The sequence below is a fragment of the Vigna unguiculata genome, chromosome 4 (assembly GCF_004118075.2).
Source record: "Vigna unguiculata cultivar IT97K-499-35 chromosome 4, ASM411807v1, whole genome shotgun sequence".
Taxonomy (NCBI): Eukaryota; Viridiplantae; Streptophyta; class Magnoliopsida; order Fabales; family Fabaceae; genus Vigna; species Vigna unguiculata.
This window is the reverse complement of record NC_040282.1, coordinates 3,557,888-3,582,861: the sequence shown is the minus strand read 5'-3', so window position 1 is coordinate 3,582,861 and position 24,974 is coordinate 3,557,888. Positions and strand designations below refer to the sequence as shown.

The window sequence follows — 24,974 nt, the reverse complement described above, 5'->3', positions numbered from 1 at the left end:
ATCTTATCTTAAATTATAACACAACACTATTTTAATAAGTATGATAAAAATACTTAAAGTAAAAAAAAAACGTTTTATATTACTTACACATTTACGAAATATCATTTATAAGATTATAAAAAACTAAAAAAAGAAAAGAATATTCAAGTGACTACGTGCTCTTTAGTACACCGCTTCATTGCGTGTGGAAAATGCTTCATCTCACTTGTTAATAAATGTGAGATTAGTTACTATTTTGTCTTGCATTTATGCTAATAACTTAAATTTTGAAGGTAATTAAATTGAATTAATGGTCATCCATATATCTCACACAGATATTTATATAGTACGATTGATATTTATACAATTGACTTTTTAGTAAATATTTATATTAACTAGTTGATTTGTATATCTTTTATAAATATATCTTATATTTATAATAAGACTTATCTTATTAGTAATAAAACACATAAAAAAGTTATTTTTTATTCTCTCATTCTCTATTTATTATTTATAATATTTCTAAGTTTTAAATAACAAAATAGTTTTTATTCCTTTATTTTAAACTTATCCTTTTTTTGTTAACTTATAAAACTTATACTTATGTCACTACTTTCTCCGCAACCCTTAACTAGAGGAAGCATATTAGAGTTTACAAAGAAAACTAAAGAAAAAAAGAAGCTATTTACAATAAACAAATAACTAAAGAAAAATAAGCTACTTACAATAAACAATAACTAATCAACTAGAATACAATTGTTGTTATGAAAGAAAAAAGTCTTTTATACTAATTTATAAAATTTACATGCTTCTTTTATTTCTCCCCTAAGGATTTCTACAAAGCAATTATTGTTTATACCATTTTCTTCATTAAACTTTACAAAAGATAAAGTATTAAATAGTTGCATAGAACATCTTCTAATAATATAAAAAGAAACTTATGTTCATTTTAAAATATATGTATATAAATAGTTGCAAACATTTAGAGCAAAAAAGGCTCATCACAATCTCCCTGAACTTTGTAGAAAGCCAGAAAACCATTTTTCATAGCAACTAGCTAAAGCCTCCATCAAATGTTATATGTAACTTCATCTCATCAATAACTTCATCTAAAAAATACTTAAATAATGAAATTTTGAGGTATTAAAACTTGCAATTTTGTGGTACCCTCCAAGAATGATGCGACTCTGTTTTATTATGTTCAGGCAAAGCCATATACTTCTTCCAGTCTTCTAGCACCAGTTTAAGATCATTGGATTTTTTTTCTAAACCAACACAACAATTTGCATGCATTGTTGTGACCTTGTTGAAGTCCTCGCTAATCTGACAAAACCCTCCGAAATAGCTGGTGCTGAGGAACTTAATCTTCAGCTTCATGTCAGAAACCGAAGGGTGCTCTTTGATCCTGTTCAGCACATCTTGCTCATTTAATTTTGGGTATGAACTCCTCGAGTTTATCCAGAACTTGTAGAACCAATTAGTTCGATAATTAGATCTCGCATATTTAAACCCTGCATTAGAAGGGTTGCGTATGTCAGAGGGATTGCCGTTGAAAGCATCACAAGCTACTTGGAAATCTGCATCCTTGTCAAATTGTTTGAAGGGATCTCTAAGCCACATTATATCACAATCCTGCAAAGGAAAAAAAAGAAACAAACCATGAGCACAAAGATGGCCATGTGTGTAAAGATGAGTTTAGATTCTCTAATGGATTTCTTTTGTTATACTTTGTTGAACATTAAAAAAGCACTATATTGGTATTTTAAAAATGTTGTTAATATAATTTAAATTTTCAAAATTAATATTAACGTATGTTGAAGACACAGAAACACAGTACAGGAAAACTCAACAGATAATCCGGTGCAAAGATGTAAAGTTTTTTTTTTTTTTTCTGCAAAACAAGTATATATATATATATATATATATATATATATATATATATATATATACATACCGTGAAGACAAAGCTATATCCCATATCAAGAATAGAACCAAGGAATTCAAGCCTTTTCCACATCATGTGTAAGTAGTTTGGGGTCATGAAACGTTGTTCACCAGTGAAATTGTCACCTTTAGATATGAGTTGGTGACAATACTTGTGCGCAGTAAGGCAACGTTCTTGTGTCTTTTGTTCATAAGTTATTACCACCAAGTGGTTTAAAAGCCATTCTGTCTCATTCCCCACACGAAAACTCTCAAGAAAAAGGTCAAATATGGAACCTGGTGCTGTCCATGCATCATTCAAAGTGGTGAGTATCACTGTCTTATCCTTCATACTTGCCCTTCTAAGAACACTCTCCAGCTTTTGATCATTATCATCCTCCTGATGCACAAACCCAAGACAAAACATCAAATACTTGGTAATCCAAATTCAAAATTCACTCAAGAAATTTATCAAACACGTGAGAGGACAAATGACAAAACATTGCAATGACTTCATACACCGCAGAAGATGATATGTTATATTTTTTCATATATGATATGGGTTATGGTTATAGTCATGGTTATGACATTGAGAGATTGTGGTTCTATATGGTTATATGACATTAGTCTTACACATATAAGACCTTACACACCACTTTAACCCCAAAACCTTAAGACAATATTGTTATGGACCTTTATTCTTATATAGTGTTTAACTTTGTCTTTTTTATCCAATGTGAGACTTATACTTGGACTATTCCCAACAAAAGAGAAGGGAGATAATATGAGATGTGTGAGTGTGACAAATAACAATGCACAATTATTATAAATTAAATCAAGATAATTTCAAAATTCTGCACTGCCTATATTGCTTGCAACAATGTCGCTTGTTTTCTGTATAGGTGGCGAATGAAATTTGAGGAAAATTGCCTTTTATTTTTATTTTTCTTTTTGATATTTTAGAGACTAAAATAAGATATAATAATTGATGTCATACTTTTTTATATGACAGTGATTAAATAAATTTAAACCTTTTTAGTTATATATTACAAATTTATTTGTATTTCAATAATTTAAATAAAAAAATGATATCATAACAATTAATTATGTTTACTCTTTATTTCACAAAAAAAAATACACCAGTATAATTACAAAGATAACTTTTCTTAATTTCATACTAAATATATAAATTTTTTAATATCAAATTAAAAATATGATTACAAATGATTACGTCGTAAGACAGTAGCATCACAAAAAAATATTTTCACTTCTTCAATTTTCTTCATATGATACACAAATACGATATACTTTTATTTTGAAAATACTAAAATATAATATATATATATATATATATATATATATATATATATATATATATATATATATATATATATATATTCCACTACCAATCATTCTGGTTACAAACAAAACTTGATTCAAAGACGGAGAGAAAGAGACAGTAACCTTTGATGATTCATCCATGGAGTAGTGTGAGAAGGTGAAGCATTCCAAGGGAGAACCAAAGTGATAAAAAGACATCCACAACACTCCAACTCCACCGAGGAGCATGGCCACATACATCACCCTTCTCACCAAAATGTTGGTACCACCAGAATCCCATGCCGTCGTGCCGTCGCCGGCAGCTTTTTCCACGCCGGCACCGACGGTTGTCTCCATGGTTGTTTGCTGAACAGGGTTGGCAAAGATGCTATCTTTCACTTCATGTCAACACCCTTACTTGCTTTTCTTTTCTCCCCTCCATGCTATGAGACAGTGATCGCGTTGCCAAAGTAATATATATATACATGTATAAATAGATAAATATATGTATATTATTCATCGCCATTTTTGTTTCTACATGATTTAATGTATAAACAAAGTGCAAATTTAAATAAATAACCAATTATTTTAATTTAAAATAACAGTTATTTGAAAAATAAAATTTAAAGAAAAAGTTGTATACGTACCGTAAAGGAAGAAACTCTTCTTAGATAATAAACTTTCTCTCGTCCAAAACTCAGAGATTCACAGATTCCTAAAAGATATAAAAAGTTCATGATTATCATTATCATTAAAATATTTATTTAATATTTTTATTTAAATTATAGTTTTTAAAAAAACAGTTTTAGAAATAAATTTTAGAATAATATTTATTATTCTATCATGTATGTATAGAATAAAATAATAAACTTTTTCACATAACATATCTCAACATATATCATGTATGTATCATATTTTTTAAAATTAAAAATTTGGTAGTATATCAAAGTCAATATTTTTCCTGGACCTGTAAAATTAAAGAAAGTTTATCAATGAAGGAAATTTCTCACAAACGAGAAACCCGTCATTCTAGGATTGGTTTAAGGTTCCCACAATTGTTGGGTTTCTAGGATTTATAGTAGTGTTATATCTCTCACTATGGTATATTTGGTTTGGCTATATTTATTTTTGAGATGGAAAAACACAAAATATATTTGAAATTTCGTATTTAGCACCATTAATCAATCTAATATTATTAGCAATAGAACCAAATTGATTCCATTTAAAAAAGTATTACACTTTAATTGAGTTAAAGAAAGACATAAAAAAAACGAATAATAAATCTATACATAGAGATAAATTATTAAATTAATTTTATTTTTTATACAATAAAATAAAAGCCTGTGATATAGTAAAAGGGCTTAAAATAAGAGTATTTTGTAAGAAATATGTTTGTATTTAGCGTGCAAAACAGCTTAATGATAATTAAATAAAATGGAAAGTCAAATGATGCAAGTTCTTACATGTGAAGATAATAGCGTTGGGATGAGTCTAGTGGAGAAAAAGGAGAAGGGTTGGCAGAATTTAAGTCAACTCCTTAGTTATGATATAAACGTATATACCCAACAATTCTCAAAAGTTACGATAAATCATGATGAAATTATTTATCTAATGTAGAAGATAAATGAAAATTTAAATATACTTTCATTAAGTTAATTTGTACATCTTAAATATATAATAAAACCTACATTATTTAAAAAGATAATAAAACATTAATTATCTTATCTTAAATTATAACACAACACTATTTTAATAAGTATGATAAAATTACTTAAAGTAAAAAAATGTTATATATTACTTACATATTTACGAAATATCATTTATAAGATTATAAAACTAAAAAAGAAAAGAATATTTAGATCACTACGTGCTCTTTTGTATTGGGTGTGGAAAATGTTTCATCTTAGTAAAAATAATAAATGTAAGAGATTAGTTACTATTTTGTCTTGCACTTATGCTAATAACTTCAATTTTGAAGGTAATTAAATTGAATTAATGGTCATCCATATATCTCATACAGATATTATATAAAAAGAAACTTACGTTCATTTTAAAATATATGTATATAAATAGTTGCAGACATTTAGAGCAAGAAAGGCTCATCACAATTAGGGATGTCAACGGGGCGGGTAGGGTACGGGTAGTAGCTCCCCCGTACCCTACTCGCTAGATAAATATTCGCCCCGTACCCGTACCTATATCCGTCGGATATCCGTTATGCAGGTACCCGTCTATTTTTTTCATATCCGCGGGTATCCATGGGTACCCACGGGTATTTACAAAAATATTTAAAAAAATAAATATTTAATCATAATTAGTGTTTGGATCAACAAGTCTCCTTTCTCCGATTGATTCTTGAAAAACAAACAAATAAAAAATCACTACCAATTTATATAGTAGTTTATTTTTGAATAAAATATTAAAGAAATTACTAACTTCATCAATGTCCACCTCTTGCAACATTGTATAAAGTTTCATGTTGTCCATAACTAGTCTTAGAGACACATCAATGTCTTCACAGTATATGGAAGTAATTTACTCATTTGTGGGGTAAGAATCTGACCACCATGATTGAATGAAGACTCATAATATTTTTTACTAATATATATATATATATATATATATATATATATATATATATATATATATATATATATATATATATAAGGGTATTCTTCTGAATTAATTAGCGGGTACGGGTATCCACGGGTACGGATACTATGATACCCGTACCCGCCCCGTTAACATGCGGGTATCAAAAATACCCATACCCACGGGTAGCAGGTATCCATTTTTAATATCCATTTCTTACCCGTTGCGGGTTTTATCCGCGGATACCCGCGAGTACGGATTTTTTTGACATCACTAATCACAATCTACCTGAACTTTGTAGAAAGCCAGAAAACCACTTTTGATAGCAACGTAACTAAAGCCTCCATCAAATGTTATATGTAACTTTTGTATTTGTAAAAGCAATTAAGGATCTTTAAGAGTTATGATTGTCACTCGATAAAACATAATAGAGCACTAACCTTGATCCATGGGAGATCCTATGAATATGCGTTCTTCAAATTTGTAATCTTGTGTGCTCTTCAATCACCGTTTCCCAATCTATCTCTTTGCCTTTTTTTCTCTTCTCACACGTTGTTCTTGATGGGTTACTGTGAAAAGAACCTTATGGCCAGAGACAGAACCCATATTCCTTTTATAAACCAACGTCCATCAAGTTGGTTTTTATTTTATCTTTATCTTTATTTTATTTTATTATTACTTCCCATAATAATAACCAATAAGTCTTTATATTTTATTAAATCACAATTGGGCCCATCATAATATTTCAAATGAGTCACTAATAGAATTAATTCGTCAATTAATTCTAACATTCTCCCACTTGACTCATATGATATCATAACATTATGTGATTTAATACATAAACATAATGCGCAATAAAAGACCTTGCATAAATTGGTTCCATCATTATTCATAATTAAAGATACAAACATAATAAGAGTCATGACAGTCACACATCATTTGATCGACATGATCCCTTCCATGTACTACTACATCATCCCTTTCTCCTTAATATGACCTTAAAAATAAGAAGTCCATAATGGGTTCAAACATAATGTCATTTTACAAAGCAATAACATAACATAATTTGTTTTCTTCATCATAATTTGCATGCATAAACATAAAGAAAAAAACACAGATTTCAGAAATTTATACATTAGGGAGCTCAGAGTGTCACATAAACATTCAAAACATTAACATTCAACATTCACAAGTAGACATAATACCCATATTCTTTACATGACCAACATACAATTTGGGCGGTAACCCTTTTGTTAAAGGGTCAGCAATCATAAGATCTATGCTAATATGTTCTATTGACACTTTACGTTTCTGAACTTCTTCTTTAACGGCAAAGTATTTCAACTCCATATGTTTAGCACCTTTAGAATACCTATCGTTTTTAGAAAAGAAGACTGCTGCGAAATTATCACAATAAATTTTCAGCGGCTTGGAAATACTGTCGACTACTCCAAGTCCTGAAATAAAGTTCCGCAACCAATTAGCTTGAATTGTGGCCTCAAAGCATGCCACAAATTCAGCTTCCATGATGGATGCAGCAATGACAGACTGCTTCGCACTTTTCCATGAAATCGCTCCTCCGGCTAAAGGATACACATAACCAAATGTAGACTTTCTTGTATCCATACAGCCGGCAAAGTCTGAATCTGTATAACCTATCACCTCAAGGTGATCAGATTTTCTATAAGTAAGCATGTGATTCTTTGTTCCTTGTAAGTATCTTAAAACTTTCTTTGCAGCTTTCCAATGCTCCAGACCTGGATTACTTTGGTATCTACCAAGCATACCAACTGCAAAGCTAATATCTGGCCTCGTACAGGTTTGAGCATACATCAAACTCCCAACAACAGATGCATAAGGGATATTTTCCATCTATTTCCGTTCCAAATCATTCTTTGGACATTGCATGAGACTAAACTTGTCTCCTTTCTGTATTGGAACAGGAGATGCTGAACATTTATTCATTCTGAATCTCTCTAAAACTTTATTAATATATGCATTTTGAGACAAACCTAACAGTCCTTGTGATCTGTCACGGAATATTTCTATTCCTATCACATAGTATGCCTCACCCATATCTTTCATTTCAAAGTTATTAGAGAGAAACCTCTTAGTCTCACTTAATAGACCAAGATCATTAGTCGCAAGCAAGATATCATCAACGGTGTTTTCCTTAAATCCAAAGGACACAATAGTATCATTGAACTTAGGATACAATTGTCGAGAAGCTTGTTTAAGTCCATATATCGATCTCTTAAGTTTACACACCATGTGCTCCTTTCCTTCTTCAGCGAACCCCACCGGTTGGTCCATATAGACATCCTCTTCTAAATCCCCATTCAGAAAAGCAGTTTTAACATCCATTTGATGCAACTCAAGATCATAATGAGCTACTAATGTCATGATAATTCTAAAAGAATCTTTCTTAGAGACATGCGAAAATGTTTTCTTATAGTCAATGCCATCCTTCTGAGTAAAACCTTTGGCAACAAGACGGGCCTTGTAACGTTCAATATTGCCTTGAGAGTCACGCTTAATCTTAAAGACCCATTTACACTCAAATCTCTTGCATCCTTCTGGCAATTCCACAAGGTCCCATACGTCATTATGTGCCATTGATTTAAGCTCATCTTTCATGGCATCTAACCACTGATCAGAATTATCCCCATTAATGGCTTCTGAAAAAGAAATTGGATCATTATCAATACTTAAGTCATTTTCTGATTCTTGTAGATAAACCACATAGTCATTCGAAATAGCAGACTTTCTATCTCTGTGAGATCTTCTTAATACTATTTCTTGTGGTTGTTCTACTATCGGTTCATTATTAACCTCGAGATCATTAATTTGTTGTTCTTCTTGATTGTTGTGAGTTTCTACAACATGTGGAACAACAACTCTTGATAAAGAAGTACCAGTTATAGGAATTTGTACTCTAACTTCCTTAATCTCCACATTTCGTGAAGCTTCACTCCCACTGGTTTCACCATTTTCAATGAACCGAACATTTCCAGTTTCAACGATTCTTGTACTATGGGTAGGACAGTAAAACATATACCCTTTTGATTTTTCTGGATAACCAATGAAAAATCCACTTATTGTTCTTTCATCCAGTTTCTTTTCTTGTGGATTGTATATTCTTACTTCTGCCTGACAACCCCAAACATGCAGGTGTCTCAAACTGGGTTTCCTATTCGTCCATAACTCAAAAGGAGTCTTTTGAACAACTTTACTAGGAACCCTGTTCAACAAATACATGACAGTCTTTAAAGCATACATCCACAATGATACAGGTAAACATGAATTACTTAACATACTCCTAACCATATCCATTAAGGTTCGATTACGCCTTTCTGATACACCATTTTGTTGTGGTGTGCATGGCATTGTGTATTGAGCACAAATACCACGTTTCTCAAGGAACTTAGCGAACGGACCAGGGTGTTGTCCACTTTCATCATATCTTCCATAATACTCACCACCTCTATCAGACCTTACGATTTTCACCTTTCTGTCTAATTGCCTTTCCACTTCATTTATATAAACTTCCAAGGCATTTACTGACTGAGATTTCTCATGCAGTAGATAGACATGTCCATAAGACGAAAAGTCATCAATAAAGGTGATGAAGTACTTCTTTTTATTGAAAGAATTTACATCAAACGGACCACATATATCGGTGTGTATGATTTCAAGAAGCTGAGTGCTTCTTGTGGCTCCTTTCTTTGTGTGTTTAGTTTGTTTGCCTTTAATACAATCCACACACACATTCAGATCAGTAAAATCTAAATCCGGAAGGATTTCATTCTTTACTAATCTTTGCATTCTTTCTTTGGAAATATGTCCCAAACGTTTATGCCACAAGTAAGCAGATCGTTCATCCACTAAATTACGTTTAGTGCCAACATTGTGATGCAAAGTCATAAGAGTTTCAGCATATAAATTATCCAAATTCAATTTATATAAACCATCATAAAGTGTACCAGATCCAATCATAAAAGTACGCTTAAACAAACTGAAACAACCATTCCCAAACTTAAAAGAATATCCAGCAATATCAAGCTTAGACAAAGAAATTAAATTTCTAGTGATACTAGGTACATAAAAAGTATCCATAAGGTCTAAGTGATATCCAGTGTCGAAGATTAGACGATAAGTCCCGACCGCTTCCACTAGAACTTTCTCTTTATTGCCCATGAAGACAAACTTCTCATTTGGGTTTATGGTTCGAGTTGTAAGAAATCCCTGCATCACATTAGAAACATGAGTCATACATCCAGAATCAATCCACCACGTATTATGGGGAACTTCAGTTAAGTTTGATTCAAAACATACGTAAGCATTATGCTCACCTTTCTTTTCGAACCAAGCCTTACGCTTTATGCAATCCTTCTGGAAATGTCCAGACTTCCCGCAGAAATGACATTTGTCATTTTTCTTCTGGATTTTGGTTGAGGACTCGTCAATCTTCGGTGGTCCTTTACCCTTTCCATGTTTCTTAGCAACTTTCTTTCCAACAGCTCCTTGATTCTTCACATATTGAATAGAGTGGCTTCCTAAGTTCTTCAGTCGGGTCTCCTCCTGAACTAGCATACTGTGCAATTCATGCACATTCCACTTGTCTTTCATGGTGTTGTAGTTCATCTGGAACAAACCATACTCAAACAATAATGAGTTCAAAATGAACTGCACGAGAAAACCTTCATCCACTGCCATTCCTAAAGACTTAAGTCTTGCTACGATATTTGTCATCTCGATCACATGCTCATGTATAGTACGCGAACCGTCAAACTTTATAGTGGTCAACGTACTCATCAGTGTCCCAGCGAGAGACTTATCAGCAGTTTGGGAGCGCTCTTCCACAAATTTCATAAATTCTTTTGCGTCATCAGTTTTGGGAAGAGCTAACTTTATATTGCTTGCTATGCTCATTCTCATAAATATTAAGCTAAGTCTGTTTGATCTTGCCTAAGCTTTGTAATGGGCTTTCTCTTCATTGCTACTAGCATCCATGATAGCAGCCGGCTTTTCAACTAGAAGAGCTAGATCAAGATCCAACACACCTAAGTGAAATTGGACTTGCTCACTCCAGTCAGGGAAATTCAACCCATTAAAGACTGGAACAGACAAAGCATGCGAGTGTAAAGATACTGGAACAGAGACTGCAATTAACACATGCCTAACATTAATGCTTTGAGTCATAAAACTAAACGTAAAAACAGATTCAGATATAAACAATCATTCTATGCATACTAATGTTCTCTTTTGGGAGATCCAATAATATACAAACATAAACATAATGATGCTAATCACATTATAACATTATTGATAATTAAAATATGCATCAACTAGAATCACCTACTACCTTTGGGTATATAAATAAAACTAGTGACGCATACAAAATTATCTACAATCATGTTCATTAATTATGAGAACAATTAATCAACCTTTGGGCGATCCTTAAATGCCTTATAATTAATGAATTTTAATTAACCCATAAATTTAATTATTCATAATTTAGCATCCATACTATGGGTAATTAAAATAAAAACATTAATAATTTGAAATCATATAAACTTTAAAATTTTGGTCACTTTTGTGACTAACAAAATTTATCATACTTAATTTCAAATGAATAAATACACATTTAATTGCTATAAACTTTATATAGCATCCTTATTAATTTTAATTTAACAATAATAAACATAAATATTATTACAAATTAAAATAAAATTATTAATTATTTATATAAATAAAATAATTAATATTAATTTTATTGATAACCTACACCAATAAAATATTGCTCTCGAATCCAATTAACTTAATAGAATTCCAAAACTCAGTACGTAAAAGTGAAAATAACTTTTAAATTAAAAGTTATTCACAACCGCACACCTCTTGCAACAGTAAACAAGCGGTTTGCAATCCACATAAAAAACCGACTTCTACATGTGAGGGAAAAAAAATGCACGCAGTACGATGCAACACATTCTATTAATTCCAAATAAAAGGTTCATGCCTTTGACATAGCAAAGCTTTACGTGAATTTCTTTCAGGTATGTACAAAAACTTTTCTAATTCAATTAGGCACCCATTCTACTTGCAGTTTAATCACAGACGCAATTCCAGCAACAAGAATCAATTCTCGTTTCCAACATGGCACTCATATTCTATTTTAAAGCAGCGGAAAACTTAAATAACCCTTAAAACTTTAATTAGGGTTCATAAAAAATCGGAAACAAACATCATAAAAGGAGAATCATAAATCCTACAACATAGGCTCTGATACCACATGTAAAAGCAATTAAGGATCTTTAAGAGTTATGATTCTCACTCGATCAAACATAATAGAACACTAACCTTGATCCATGGAAGATCCTATGAATATGCGTTCTTCAAATTTGTAATCTTTTGTGCTCTTCAATCACCGTTTCTCAATCTATCTCTTTGCCTTTTTTTTTTCTCTTCTCACACGTTGTTCTTGATGGGTTACTGTGAAAAGAACCTTATAGCCAGAGACAGAACCCCTATTCCTTTTATAAACCAACGTCCAGTCTTTATATTTTATTAAATCACAATTGGGCCCATCATAATATTTCAAATGAGTAACTAATAGAATTAATTCGTCAATTAATTCTAACAACTTCATCTCATCAATAACTTCATCTAAAAAATAATTAAATAATGAAATTTTTGAGGTATTAAAACTTGCAATTTTTTGGTACCCTCCAAGAATGATGTGACTCTGTTTTATTTTGTTCAGGCATAGCCATATACTTCTTCCAGTCTTCTAGCACCAGTTTAAGATCATTGGATTTTTTTTCTAAACCAACACAACAATTTGCATGCATTGTTGTGACCTTGTTGAAGTCCTCGCTAATCTGACAAAACCCTCCGAAATAGCTGGTGCTGAGGAACTTAATCTTCAGCTTCATGTCAGAAACCGAAGGGTGCTCTTTGATCCTGTTCAACACATCTTGCTCATTTAAATTTGGGTATGAACTCCTCGAGTTTATCCAGAACTTGTAGAACCAATTAGTTCGATAATTAGATCTCGCATATTTAAACCCTGCATTCGGAGAGTTGTGTATGTCAGAGGGAATGCCGTTGAAAGCATCACAAGCTATTTGGAAATCTGCATCCTTGTCAAATTGTTTGAAGGGATCTCTAAGCCACATTATATCACAATCCTGTCAAGGAAAAAAACAGCAAACAAACCATGAACACAAAGATGGCCATGTGTGCATAGATGAGTTCATATTCTCTACTAGATTTTTTATATTTTACTACACTATATTGATATTTTAAAGATCTTATAAATATATTTTCAATTTTCAATTTTCAAATTCAATATCAATATATTTTGAAGGCATGGAAGAATAGCATAGGAAAATCCAACAAAGAATCTGGTGCAAAGATGTAAAGTTTTTTTTGCAAAACAATATGTACATACCGTGAAGACAAAGCTATATCCCATATCAAGGATAGAACCAAGGAATTCGAGCCTTTTCCACATCATGTGTAGGTAGCTTGGGGTCATGTAACGTTGTTCACCAGTGAAATTGTCACCTTTAGATATGAGTTGGTGGCAATATTTGTGCACAGTAAGGCAACGTTCTTGTGTCTTTTGTTCATAAGTTATTACCACCAAGTGGTTTAAAAGCCATTCTGTCTCATTCCCTATACGAAAACTCTCAAGAAAAAGGTCAAATATGGAACCTGGTGCTGTCCATGCATCATTCAAAGTGGTGAGTATCACTGTCTTATCCTTCATACTTGCCCTTCTAAGAACACTCTCTAGCTTTTGATCATTATCATCCTCCTGATGCAAAGACAAAACACGTGAGAGGACAAATGTCAGAACATTGCAATGCCTTCATACAATGCAGAAGAGAAGTGAGATAATCTGAGATGTGTGAGTGTGACAAATAACAATGCACAATTTCTATAAATTAAATCAAGATAATTTCAAAATTCTGCACTGCCTATATTGCGTGCAACAATTTCGCTTGTTTTCTGCACATGTAGTGAATGAAATTTGAGGAAAATTGCCTTTCTTTTATTTTATTTTTCTTTTTGATATTTTAGAGACTAAAATAAGATATAATAATTGATGTCATACTGATTTATATGACAGTGATTAATTAAATTTAAACCTTTTTAGTTATATATTAAAAGTTTATTTTTATTTCAATAATTCAAATAAAAAAATGATATCGTAATAATTAATTATGTTTATTAGTTATTTCACAAAAAAAAAATACATCAGTAATAATTATTTATTTCAGTACAAAGATAACATTTCTTAATTTCGTATTAAATATATAATTTTTTTTAATATCAAATTAAAATATGATTACAAATGATTGATTATTAAATAATATATAGATACATATACGTAGTAAGAAAATAGCATCACAAAAATTTATTTTCACTTCTTCAATTTTCACTATCTATGATACACAAATATAATATATATGTATCTAATACATTGATATTTTTATTTTGAAAATACTAAAATATAATGTGATATATATCATTGAGGGAAATGTTTATGTTTATGACTAAAGTGAGTCATGATTCCCCCAAAAATCTTCAATTTTATTTTTATATGTATTTAATTATATTATATATATATATATATATATATATATATATATATATATATATATTATGTTTTGAAATATTTTTATCATTTTGTTTATATATATATATATATATATTATTTATTTATGTATTTTTATTGTTTAAAATATAAAATAAAAATCAATTTGATGGATGCTCGTTAATGAAAAGGAATAAGATTTTGTCTCTATACATGAGTTCTTTTTCAAGTTATCAATAAAGTATGAGAGTAAAAGAAAGATAAAAAGATAATCGGGAAAGAGATTGATGAACAAATAGATTGAGAAATGTATTATCACAATATATCTCATAAATCAAGATTAAGATTAATATTCTATTATTATTATTTATGTATCTTAAATTTATGATTCTATTATTCCTATTACGATGTTTTTCCCAACTTAAGTTTTCTCTAAATTAGTATGAACTTATGATGCACGGTAATTTGTGTTATTTTAAAAAATATAAGATACGATACGTATTAGATACGTCAATTTTATAATAAAATTATACATGTTACTTTTAAGATGTCTTATATCCCATTCGACAATTTTATAATAAAATTATACATGTTACTTTTAAAGTTTTAATATGTTTGGAATTGTTTTTATGTGTTTCGATACTTAATTTTATAATTTTTTGTAATATATAATATTTTTATTTGTTATTATCAATATTTTAAAATTCAATTTATATCTTATTTGGAATTATTATTTATTGTTATTATTATTTAAAAATTCAGTTTAAAAATCATTTAAAATATACATTTTTCAATTATATTCTCATATATTAATACACTCGATAAATAGCAAAACGAGATTATTTGATGGTCTGATATAAGAATTTGTGAGTGTAGTACTGAAAAAAAGAAAAAATTAAATTAAATCAGTCATATCAATATGTGCAATGGTTTAGATGGATGAGTTTTGAACGTATTTTGATACGTACGTGACATTGATACATAGTCTTATTCAACGTGTCCATACATTAGACCCTGATTTTAGAAATTCTTTTATTGAAATTGATATGATCCTTAATTGTAATTTTTTTCATAATTATAAATTATGAAATTTAGAGATTTTATATTTTTAATTTAAATTTATAAAATTTTATGAATATATTTGAGTTGTATTACAAATTTTATTATTCACAATAAATTAGTTGAATAGTCTTAAATTAAAATAAAAAAATATATTAAAAATTAAAAAGTACTTCCGATCAATGTTAAAAAAGTAATTTAAATAAAGAAAATGAAAAATTTATTTATTTAATTAAAAAAATAATTTATATTTATTTATATCATTCTGGTTACAAACAAAACTAGACTCAAAGATGGAGAGAAAGAGACAGTAACCTTTGATGATTCATCCATGGAGTAGTGTGAGAAGGTGGGGCATTCCAAGGGAGAACCAAAGTGATGAAAAGACATCCACAGTACTCCAACTCCACCGAGGAGCATGGCCACATACATCACCCTTCTCACCAAAATGTTGGTACCACCGGAATCCCATGCCTTCGTGCCGTCGCCGACAGCTTTTTCCACGCCGGCACCGACGGTTGTCTCCATGGTTGTTTGCTGAACAGGGGTTGGCAAAGATGCTATCTTTCACTTCATGTCAACACCTTTACTTGCTTCTTTCTTTTCTCCCCTCCATGCTATGAGACAGTCATCGCGTTGCCAAACTAATATATACATACATGTATAAATAGATAAATATATGTATATTATTCATCGCCATTTTTGTTTCTACATGATTTAATGTATAAACAAAGTGCAAAGTTTAATGTCATTTTTATTGTAACTAATTAGTGTAGTTTAACAAATGATTAAATTTAAATGAATAACCAATTATTTTAATTTAAAATAACAGTTGTTTAAAAAATAAATTTAAAGAAAAAGTTGTGTACGTACCGTAAAAGAAGAAAATCTTCTTAGATAATAAACTTTCTCTCGTCCAAAACTCAGAGATTCACAGATTCCTTAAAGATATAAAAAGTTCATGATTATCATTATCATTAAAAATTTTATTTAAATTATATTTTTTAAAAAATCAGTTTTAGAAATAAATTTTAGAATAATATTTATTATTCTATCATGTTTGTATAGAATAAAAAAATAAACTTTTACATAATATATGTATCATATTTTTTAAAATTAAAAATTTGGTAGTACATCAGTCATTATTTTTCCTGGACCTGTAAAATTAAAGAAAGTTTATCAATGAAGGAAATTTCTGACAAACGAGAAACCCGTCATTCTAGGATTGGTTTGAGGTTCCCACAATTGTTGGGTTTCTAGGATTTATAGTAGTGTTATGTCTCTGACTATGGTATATTTATTTATTTCTGAGATGGAAAAACACAAAATATATTTGAAAATTTTCGTATTTAGTACCGTTAATCAATCTAATATTATTAGCAATAGAACCAAATTGATTCCATTTAAAAAATATTAAACTTTAATCGAGTTAAAGAAAGACATAAAAAAACGAATAATAAATCTATACATAAAGATAAATTATTAAATTAATTTTATTTTTTATACAATAAAATAAAAGGCGGTGTGATATAATAAAAGGGCTTAAAACAGCTTAGTGATAATTAAATAAAATGGAAAGTCAAATGATGCAAGCTCTTACATGTGATGATAATAGCGTTGGGATGACTCTAGTGGAGTTTAAGTCAACTCCTTAGTTATGATATAAACGTATGGACCCAATTCTCAAAAGTTACGATAAATCACGATGAAATTATTTATTTAATGTAGAAGATAAATGAAAATTTAGATATACTTTCATTAAGTTAATTTGTACATCTTAAATATATAATAAATCCTACATTATTTAAAAAGATAATAAAACATTAATTATCTTATCTTAAATTATAACACAACACTATTTTAATAAGTATGATAAAAATACTTAAAGTAAAAAAAAAAACGTTTTATATTACTTACACATTTACGAAATATCATTTATAAGATTATAAAAAACTAAAAAAAGAAAAGAATATTCAAGTGACTACGTGCTCTTTAGTACACCGCTTCATTGGGTGTGGAAAATGCTTCATCTCACTTGTTAATAAATGTAAGAGATTAGTTACTATTTTGTCTTGCATTTATGCTAATAACTTAAATTTTGAAGGTAATTAAATTGAATTAATGGTCATCCATATATCTCACACAGATATTTATATAGTATGATTGATATTTATACAATTGACTTTTTAGTAAATATTTATATTAACTAGTTGATTTGTATATCTTTTATAAATATATCTTATATTTATAATAAGACTTATCTTATTAGTAATAAAACACATAAAAAAGTTATTTTTTATTCTCTCATTCTCTATTTATTATTTATAATATTTCTAAGTTTTAAATAATAAAATAGTTTTTATTCCTTTATTTTAAACTTATCCTTTTTTGTTAACTTATAAAACTTATACTTATGTCACTACTTTCTCCGCAACCCTTAACTAGAGGAAGCATATTAGAGTTTACAAAGAAAACTAAAGAAAAAAAGAAGCTATTTACAATAAACAAATAACTAAAGAAAAATAAGCTACTTACAATAAACAATAACTAATCAACTAGAATACAATTGTTGTTATGAAAGAAAAAAGTTTTTTATACTAATTTATAAAATCTACGTGCTTCTTTTATCACTACTAAAAAAATTCATATTTCCTATCAATTTTGTTTTAAAAAAATTTTCGCAGGAAATACTTACAAATTTTGCTGTGAAAAAGAATTTGCAAGAAATTGCTACCAATTTTCTTGCAAAATATTTTGTATAAAACACTTTTCGCAACAAAATTTGTAGGAAATATTTGCAAATTTTATATTTTGTAGGAACTGATTACCCACGAAGGAATTACCTGTCAATTAAAATTCTTAGAAAAAATGGCTGAAAAAAGTATTTTCTTACAAATATTTTTAATAAATTTGCAAGAAAAATCTCATGTAATATGAGAATTTCTAGTAGTGTATTTCTCTCCTAAGGATTTCTATAAAGCAATTATTGTTTATACCATTTTCTTCATTAAACTTTACAAAAGATAAAATATTAATTTAATAAGTATTAGTAAAATTAAAACAAAAAACTGCATAGAACATTTTCTAATAACATAAAAAGAAACTTATGTTCATTTTAAAATATATGTATATAAATAGTTGCAGACATTTAGAGCAAAAAAGGCTCATCACAATATCCCTGAACTTTGTAGAAAGCCAGAAAACCATTTTTGATAGCAACGTATCTAAAGCCTCCATCAAATGTTATATGTAACTTCATCTCATCAATAACTTCATCTAAAAAATACTTAAATAATGAAATTTTAAGGTATTAAAACTTGCAATTTTTTGGTACCCTCCAAGAATGATGTGACTCTGTTTTATTTTGTTCAGGCAAAGCCATATACTTCTTCCAGTCTTCTAGCACCAGTTTAAGATCATTGGATTTGTTTTCTAAACCAACACAACAATTTGCATGCATTGTTGTGACCTTGTTGAAGTCCTTGCTAATCTGGCAAAACCCTCCGAAATAGCTGGTGCTAAGGAACTTAATCTTAACCTTCATGTCAGAAATCGAGGGGTGCCCTTTGATCCTGTTCAGCACAACTTGTTCATTCAATTTTGGGTATGAACTCCTCGAGTTTATCCAGAACTTGTAGAACCAATTAGTTCGATAATTAGATCTCGCATATTTAAACCCTGCATTTGGAGAGTTGTGTATGTCAGAGGGATTACCGTTGAAATCATCACAAGCTATTTGGAAATCTGCATCCTTGTCAAATTGTTTGAAGGGATCTCTAAGCCACATTATATCACAATCCTGTAAAGGAAAAAAACAGCAAACAAACCATGAACACAAAGATGGCCATGTGTGCATAGATGAATTCATATTCTCTGTTAGATTTTTTGTGTTTACTTTATTGAACATCAAAGATGCACTATATTGATATTTTAAAGATCTTGTTAATATATTTTAAATTTTTAAAATCAATATCAATGTATTTTGAAGGCATAGAAGAACATTATTGGAAAATCCAACAAAGAATCTGGTGCAAAGATGTAAAGTTTTTTTTCTTCTGCAAAACAATATGTACATACCGTGAAGACAAAGCTATATCCCATATCAAGAATAGAACCAAGGAATTCAAGCCTTTTCCACATCATGTGTAGGTAGTTTGGGGTCATGTAACGTTGTTCACCAGTGAAATTGTCGCCTTTAGATATGAATTGGTGGCAATACTTGTGCACAGTAAGGCAACGTTCTTGTGTCTTTTGTTCATAAGTTATTACCACCAAGTGGTTTAAAAGCCATTCTGTCTCATTCCCCACACGAAAACTCTCAAGAAAAAGGTCAAATATAGAGCCTGGCGTCGCCCATGCATCATTCAAAGTGGTGAGTATCACTGTCTTATCCTTCATACTTGCCCTTCTAAGAACACTCTCCAGATTTTGATCATTATCACCTTCCTGATGCATAAACCCAAGACAAAACATCAAACACTTGGTAATTCAAGTTCAAAATTCACTCAAGAAATTTATCAAACACGTGAGAGGACAAATGACAGAACACTGCAATGCCTTCATACAATGCAGAAGAAAAGTGAGATAACCTGAGATGCGTGTGAGTGTGACAAAAAACAATGCACAATTATTATAAATTAAATCAAGATGATTTGAAAATTCTGCTCTACCTATTTTGCATGCAACAATGTCGCTTGTTTTCTGTATAGGTGGTGAATGAAACTTTAGGAAAATTGCCTCTCTTTATTTTTATTTTTCTTTTTGATATTTTAGATACTAAAATAAGATAAATAATTGATGTCATACTTTTATATGACAGTGATTAATTAAATTTAAACCTTTTTAGTTACATATTAAAATTGTATTTTTATTTCAATAATTTAAATAAAAAAATATATCGTAATAATTAATTATATTTATTCTTTATTTTAAAAAATAAAATAAATACATCAATAATAATTATTTAGTTAGTACACAGATAACTTTTCTTATTTTCATATTAAATATATACACTTTTTAATATCAAATTAAAAATATGATTACTGATTATAAAATTATAGTTACATATATTTAGTAAGAAAATATCATCACAAAAAACTATTTTCACTCTCTTCGATTTTGACCACCTATAATACACGGATACAAGATGTGTATCTAAAAATATATTAATATGTTTATTTTAACAAGAACAATGATAGTTTTGACTACTAAATTTTGACAGCTTTCTCTTATAATATAAAGTGTCATCTTCTAAGTGATTTTGAAATATTAAGAATAAAAAAATGAAAAACTACTTAAAATATGACACTTAAAGTTATAAGAGAAAGTTATCAAAATTTAGTAGTTAAAAAATCATTTTTATACCGACACGACTTGACTCAAAGATGGAGAGAAAGAGACACTAACCTGTGATGATTCATCCGTGGAGTAGTGTGAGAAGGTGGAGCATTCCAAGGGAGAACCAAAGTGATAAAAAGACATCCACAACACTCCAACTCCACCGAGGAGCATGGCCACATACATCACCCTTCTCACCAAAATGTTGGTACCACCGGAATCCCATGCCTTCGTGCCGTCGCCGGCAGCTTTTTCCACGCCGGCACCGGCGGTTGCCTCCATGGTTGTTTGCTGAATTGGGGGTGGCAAAGATGATATCTTTGACTTCATGTGAACACCTTTACTTGCATCTTTCTTTTCTTCCCTCTATGCTATGAGAGAGTGATCACGTTTCCAAAGTAATATATATACATGTATAGATAGATCAATATATATGTATATTATTGATCTACATTTTTATTTCTACATGAATTTAATGTATAAACAGAGTGCAAAGTTTAATATTCTTGTGTTGTGTGGGTTTATTTAAATATGAAAAATTATTAATTTAAGTGTGAAAAACTATGATAGCTTTGCGTACAAAATAAAAGTAAGACCATCTCATTAATAAAAAAATTATAAAAAAAAAATAGTAACACTGGGCAGCTATACCGTTGGTAGCTCTTATTTTGATGATGCATTTCTTTTTGTAAGTTAGGACAATACTTTTTTCTTTGATTAGGAAATAATGATAAAAAATTAGTGGAGTTAAAAATTTTGTTTCAGTTTTACAAAGAGGTGTTGTGTTTTTATCTAATACAAGATATTGAGGACAAGATCTTAAGTTAACAGATAATTTTCTCTAAGAATTGTTTGGGATTATTTCTGGTTGTATGTTTCAGAATGTAATTTAGAAGATTTAGTTTAAAATAATTTTTTTTTTAAATTATAAATAAATTTAAAATAGTTCATTCTGTATTCCAATTATATTTCTAGACATTTAAATTTTCTTTACATTTGAAGTTGACTGTCTATTATATAACATGTTTTTAGAAGCTATAAACCGTTTACAAAGTATAAAATTAGTTTTAAATACTTAGAAATGTTTTTTTCTGTTATGAAAAATTTAGTTTTCTAAAAATACCATTTGAGAGCAGAATTGTCTCTCAAATATTATGTTTTTAGAACACTATCATTCAAACATTCAACTAGTTATTTATTAATAGAGCTTTAACATCATAAATCATAACTTTAAGTTTATACAATAGAAATTAATGTCAAAAAAGTTCTCTTTTTTTGTAAGATTCTAAAATAAAGTTGATTAAAACTTTCTTTTAAAAATAGTTCATATCCAAAAGTAAGCTATACTCTTTTGAAAACATAAAGTAATTCATATAAAATTATAGATAAATTAAATATTTTTTTAATCTCCTGTATACTTTTTAAAAAAATTATGTTTTTAATTCCTTATTTGGAGACACATGTTTGTAAGACTTTTATAGATATTCTCTACAGAACAATTTTATAAAGTGGGCAATATTCTAGAAATGAATTTGAGTTTTTTTATTTTATTTATTATTATAAGATTAAGTTGTGATTACTGGTTATAGAACGGTGAGTTTTACTTTTATATACAAGTACTTAATAATAACAAATCGTGATTTATTTCTTAAATTCTTCATAAATATCAATGCAAGACGTAATACTAACTCTTTCTCCCGAAACCTTTTATTACTTTGCGGGTCAAACGAGTAAATTGTGTGCATCCCCTTATGTAGATTGATCCTTAACTACGTTTTCATCACAAGCCATGTGATAAATAATTAATAACTTCAACTTCACACTTTATAATTAATTATTAAATTTTCCAATAGTGTGATTTGCAAGGTCTTGTCTAGCTGTATAAAAATTATAATTTATTGATTTATATTAAATTAAATTTTCAATGAAAAACTATTATTATTTTGAATAAATGACAAAAGTACAGTGAATCTTTAACTAAAAAATGACATATATAATTTTAATAATGATTATCATAATAGACTGTGCTTTTATATTACTTATTATTACATTTTAACATATTAGAAATAAAATTTTAAATTTTAAATATATTTACAAAATTACAAATATTAAAATATAAACTTGAGTTAGATCGGATATCTATAAAATTTTAATCCGTTGTTATCTAAATCCGATTGAAAATAGGTGATCTATTAGCAGTCCAAGAGCGGATGAAACATAATGTCCAAAAAATTTTGTTACGATAGACGTTTTTTAAACAATAATTCTGATATACTATGTAAATATAGTTAGATGTGAACTTCAAACCTAACTCAATTTTACAAAATTGATGGCTTATAAGGTATGATTTGCATCCCATTTATATACTATAAAATTGTTTTATCTCTATTTGACGTGAAATTTCCAACACACTAAATGGTATAAAATATCTTTTAGTACATATTTTTTAACACGCGTTATATGGTTAGCATTTCTTTCAAATTTATGAGATTCATTAAAGAAGATGTGATAAATAATAAGTTATTAATTTTATTTAAAATACTTATTTAAATCATATTTTAAAAAAAATCATCTTTAGAAATAAATTTTAGAATAATATTTATTATTCTATCACTTTTTACTCTATGAATAGAATAAAATAAGAAACTTTTTCAAATAACATATCTCATAACATATATCATGTATGTATCATATTTTTTTAAAATTAAAAATTAAGTAGTATATCAAAGTCATTATTTTTCCTGGAACTGTAAAATTAAAGAAAGTTTATCGATGAAGGAAATTTCTGACAAACGAGAAACCCGTCTTTCTAGGATTGGTTTGAGGTTCCCCAAATTGTTGGGTTTCTAGGATTTATAGTAGTGTTATATCTCTCACTATGGTATATTTGGTTTGGCTATATTTATTTCTGAGATGGAAAAACACCAAATGTATTTCAAATTTCGTATTTAGCACCGTTAATCAATCTAATATTATTAGCAAATAGAACCAAATTTATTCTATTTAAAAAATATTAAACTTTAATTGAGTTAAAGAAAGAAGAAACAAAAACGAATAATAAATCTATACATAAAGATAAATTATTAAATTAATTTTATTTTTTATACAATAAAATAAAAGGCGGTGTGATATAGTAAAAGGGCTTAAAATAAGAGTATTTTGTAAGAAATATGTTCGTATTTAGCGTGCAAAACAGCTTAATCATAATTAACTAAAATGGAAAGTCAGATGTTGCAAGCTCTTACATGTGATGACAATGGCGTTGGGATGACTGTAGTGGAGAAAAAAGAGAAGAAGGGTTGCCAGAGTTTAAGTCAACTTAAAGTAAGAAAAAAAAAAAACGTTACATATTACTTAAATATTTACGATCGTTTATAAGATTATAGAAAACTAAAAAAAGAAACGAATATTTAAGTCACTACGTGCTCTTTAGTACACTGCTTCATTGGGTGGGAAAATGCTTCATCTCACTTATTGATAAATGTAAGAGATTGGTTACTATTTCGTCTTGCATTTAAGCTAATAACTTAAATTTTCAAGGTAATTAAATTGAATTAATGATCCTTCATTGGTTTGAGATAAATAGTCATAGGATTGATATTTCTAGGATTAACGATTAATAATTTTTTATCTATCAGTGACAAGACACACAGAGAAGTTGTTTTTTATCCTATCATTCTCTATTCTTCATTTTCTTCTTTTCTCTATTATTAACTTATTATTAGCTTTATTTGTTGGTGTGGTGTATATGATCTAATTTCTCCACAAAAAAGGACTATGATAGGTCGTCATAGACGATTGAGAATTTATGTTGGATATGATTATTCCTCAATAATAAAATATCTTGAACAACTAACATGAGTCTTATTTATAGTTCGATATTTCGATTGTCACTTCTGATGAATAAGTTTTCCCAACATTAGGGGGAGAAAGAAAACAATTGGAAAAGGATTTTTTTTGGAATGAATTATTATTATCTTGTCTTAATCCTCGTTAAAAAAACGTCAACTGGAAGTTCAAGAGATAATTCATTTACATAATTAGTCAATCAATAATCAAATATTTTTACTGACAGAAAGGATAACTATATTAGATACATCAACTGATAATGCTCCAAATAGATTTGATATTAATTCATAACACGCCTAAAGCATGATAA

General features: G+C 28.9%; 2 protein-coding genes across 4 annotated transcripts; both read right to left on the bottom strand.

Annotated features, from left to right (window-relative positions):
* Positions 1–960: 960 nt before the first annotated feature.
* On the bottom strand, positions 961–16,155 carry LOC114182543 (uncharacterized protein At4g15970-like). Of its 2 annotated transcripts, none has more exons than XM_028069435.1 (3): positions 15,794–16,155; positions 13,268–13,636; positions 961–1,611 (listed from the first exon to the last, which is right to left on the bottom strand). In XM_028069435.1, exons 1-3 carry the CDS (start codon positions 16,004–16,006, stop codon positions 1,123–1,125), a joined length of 1,071 nt encoding a protein of 356 aa, XP_027925236.1. In that variant the 5' UTR covers positions 16,007–16,155; the 3' UTR covers positions 961–1,122. The 2 variants fall into 2 exon arrangements, with proteins under 2 accessions (XP_027925236.1, XP_027925235.1); XM_028069434.1 differs by lacking the exon at positions 961–1,611 and adding an exon at positions 12,426–13,004.
* Positions 16,156–18,610: 2,455 nt separating this feature from the next.
* On the bottom strand, positions 18,611–21,196 carry LOC114182480 (uncharacterized protein At4g15970-like). 2 transcript variants are annotated; one of them, XM_028069358.1, is made up of 4 exons: positions 20,885–21,196; positions 19,556–19,924; positions 19,193–19,277; positions 18,820–19,050 (listed from the first exon to the last, which is right to left on the bottom strand). In XM_028069358.1, the coding sequence occupies exons 1-4, from the start codon at positions 21,143–21,145 to the stop codon at positions 19,019–19,021; spliced, it is 747 nt and encodes a 248-aa protein (XP_027925159.1). In that variant the 5' UTR covers positions 21,146–21,196; the 3' UTR covers positions 18,820–19,018. The 2 variants fall into 2 exon arrangements, with proteins under 2 accessions (XP_027925158.1, XP_027925159.1); XM_028069357.1 differs by having other exon boundaries at positions 18,611–19,277.
* Positions 21,197–24,974: the final 3,778 nt, after the last annotated feature.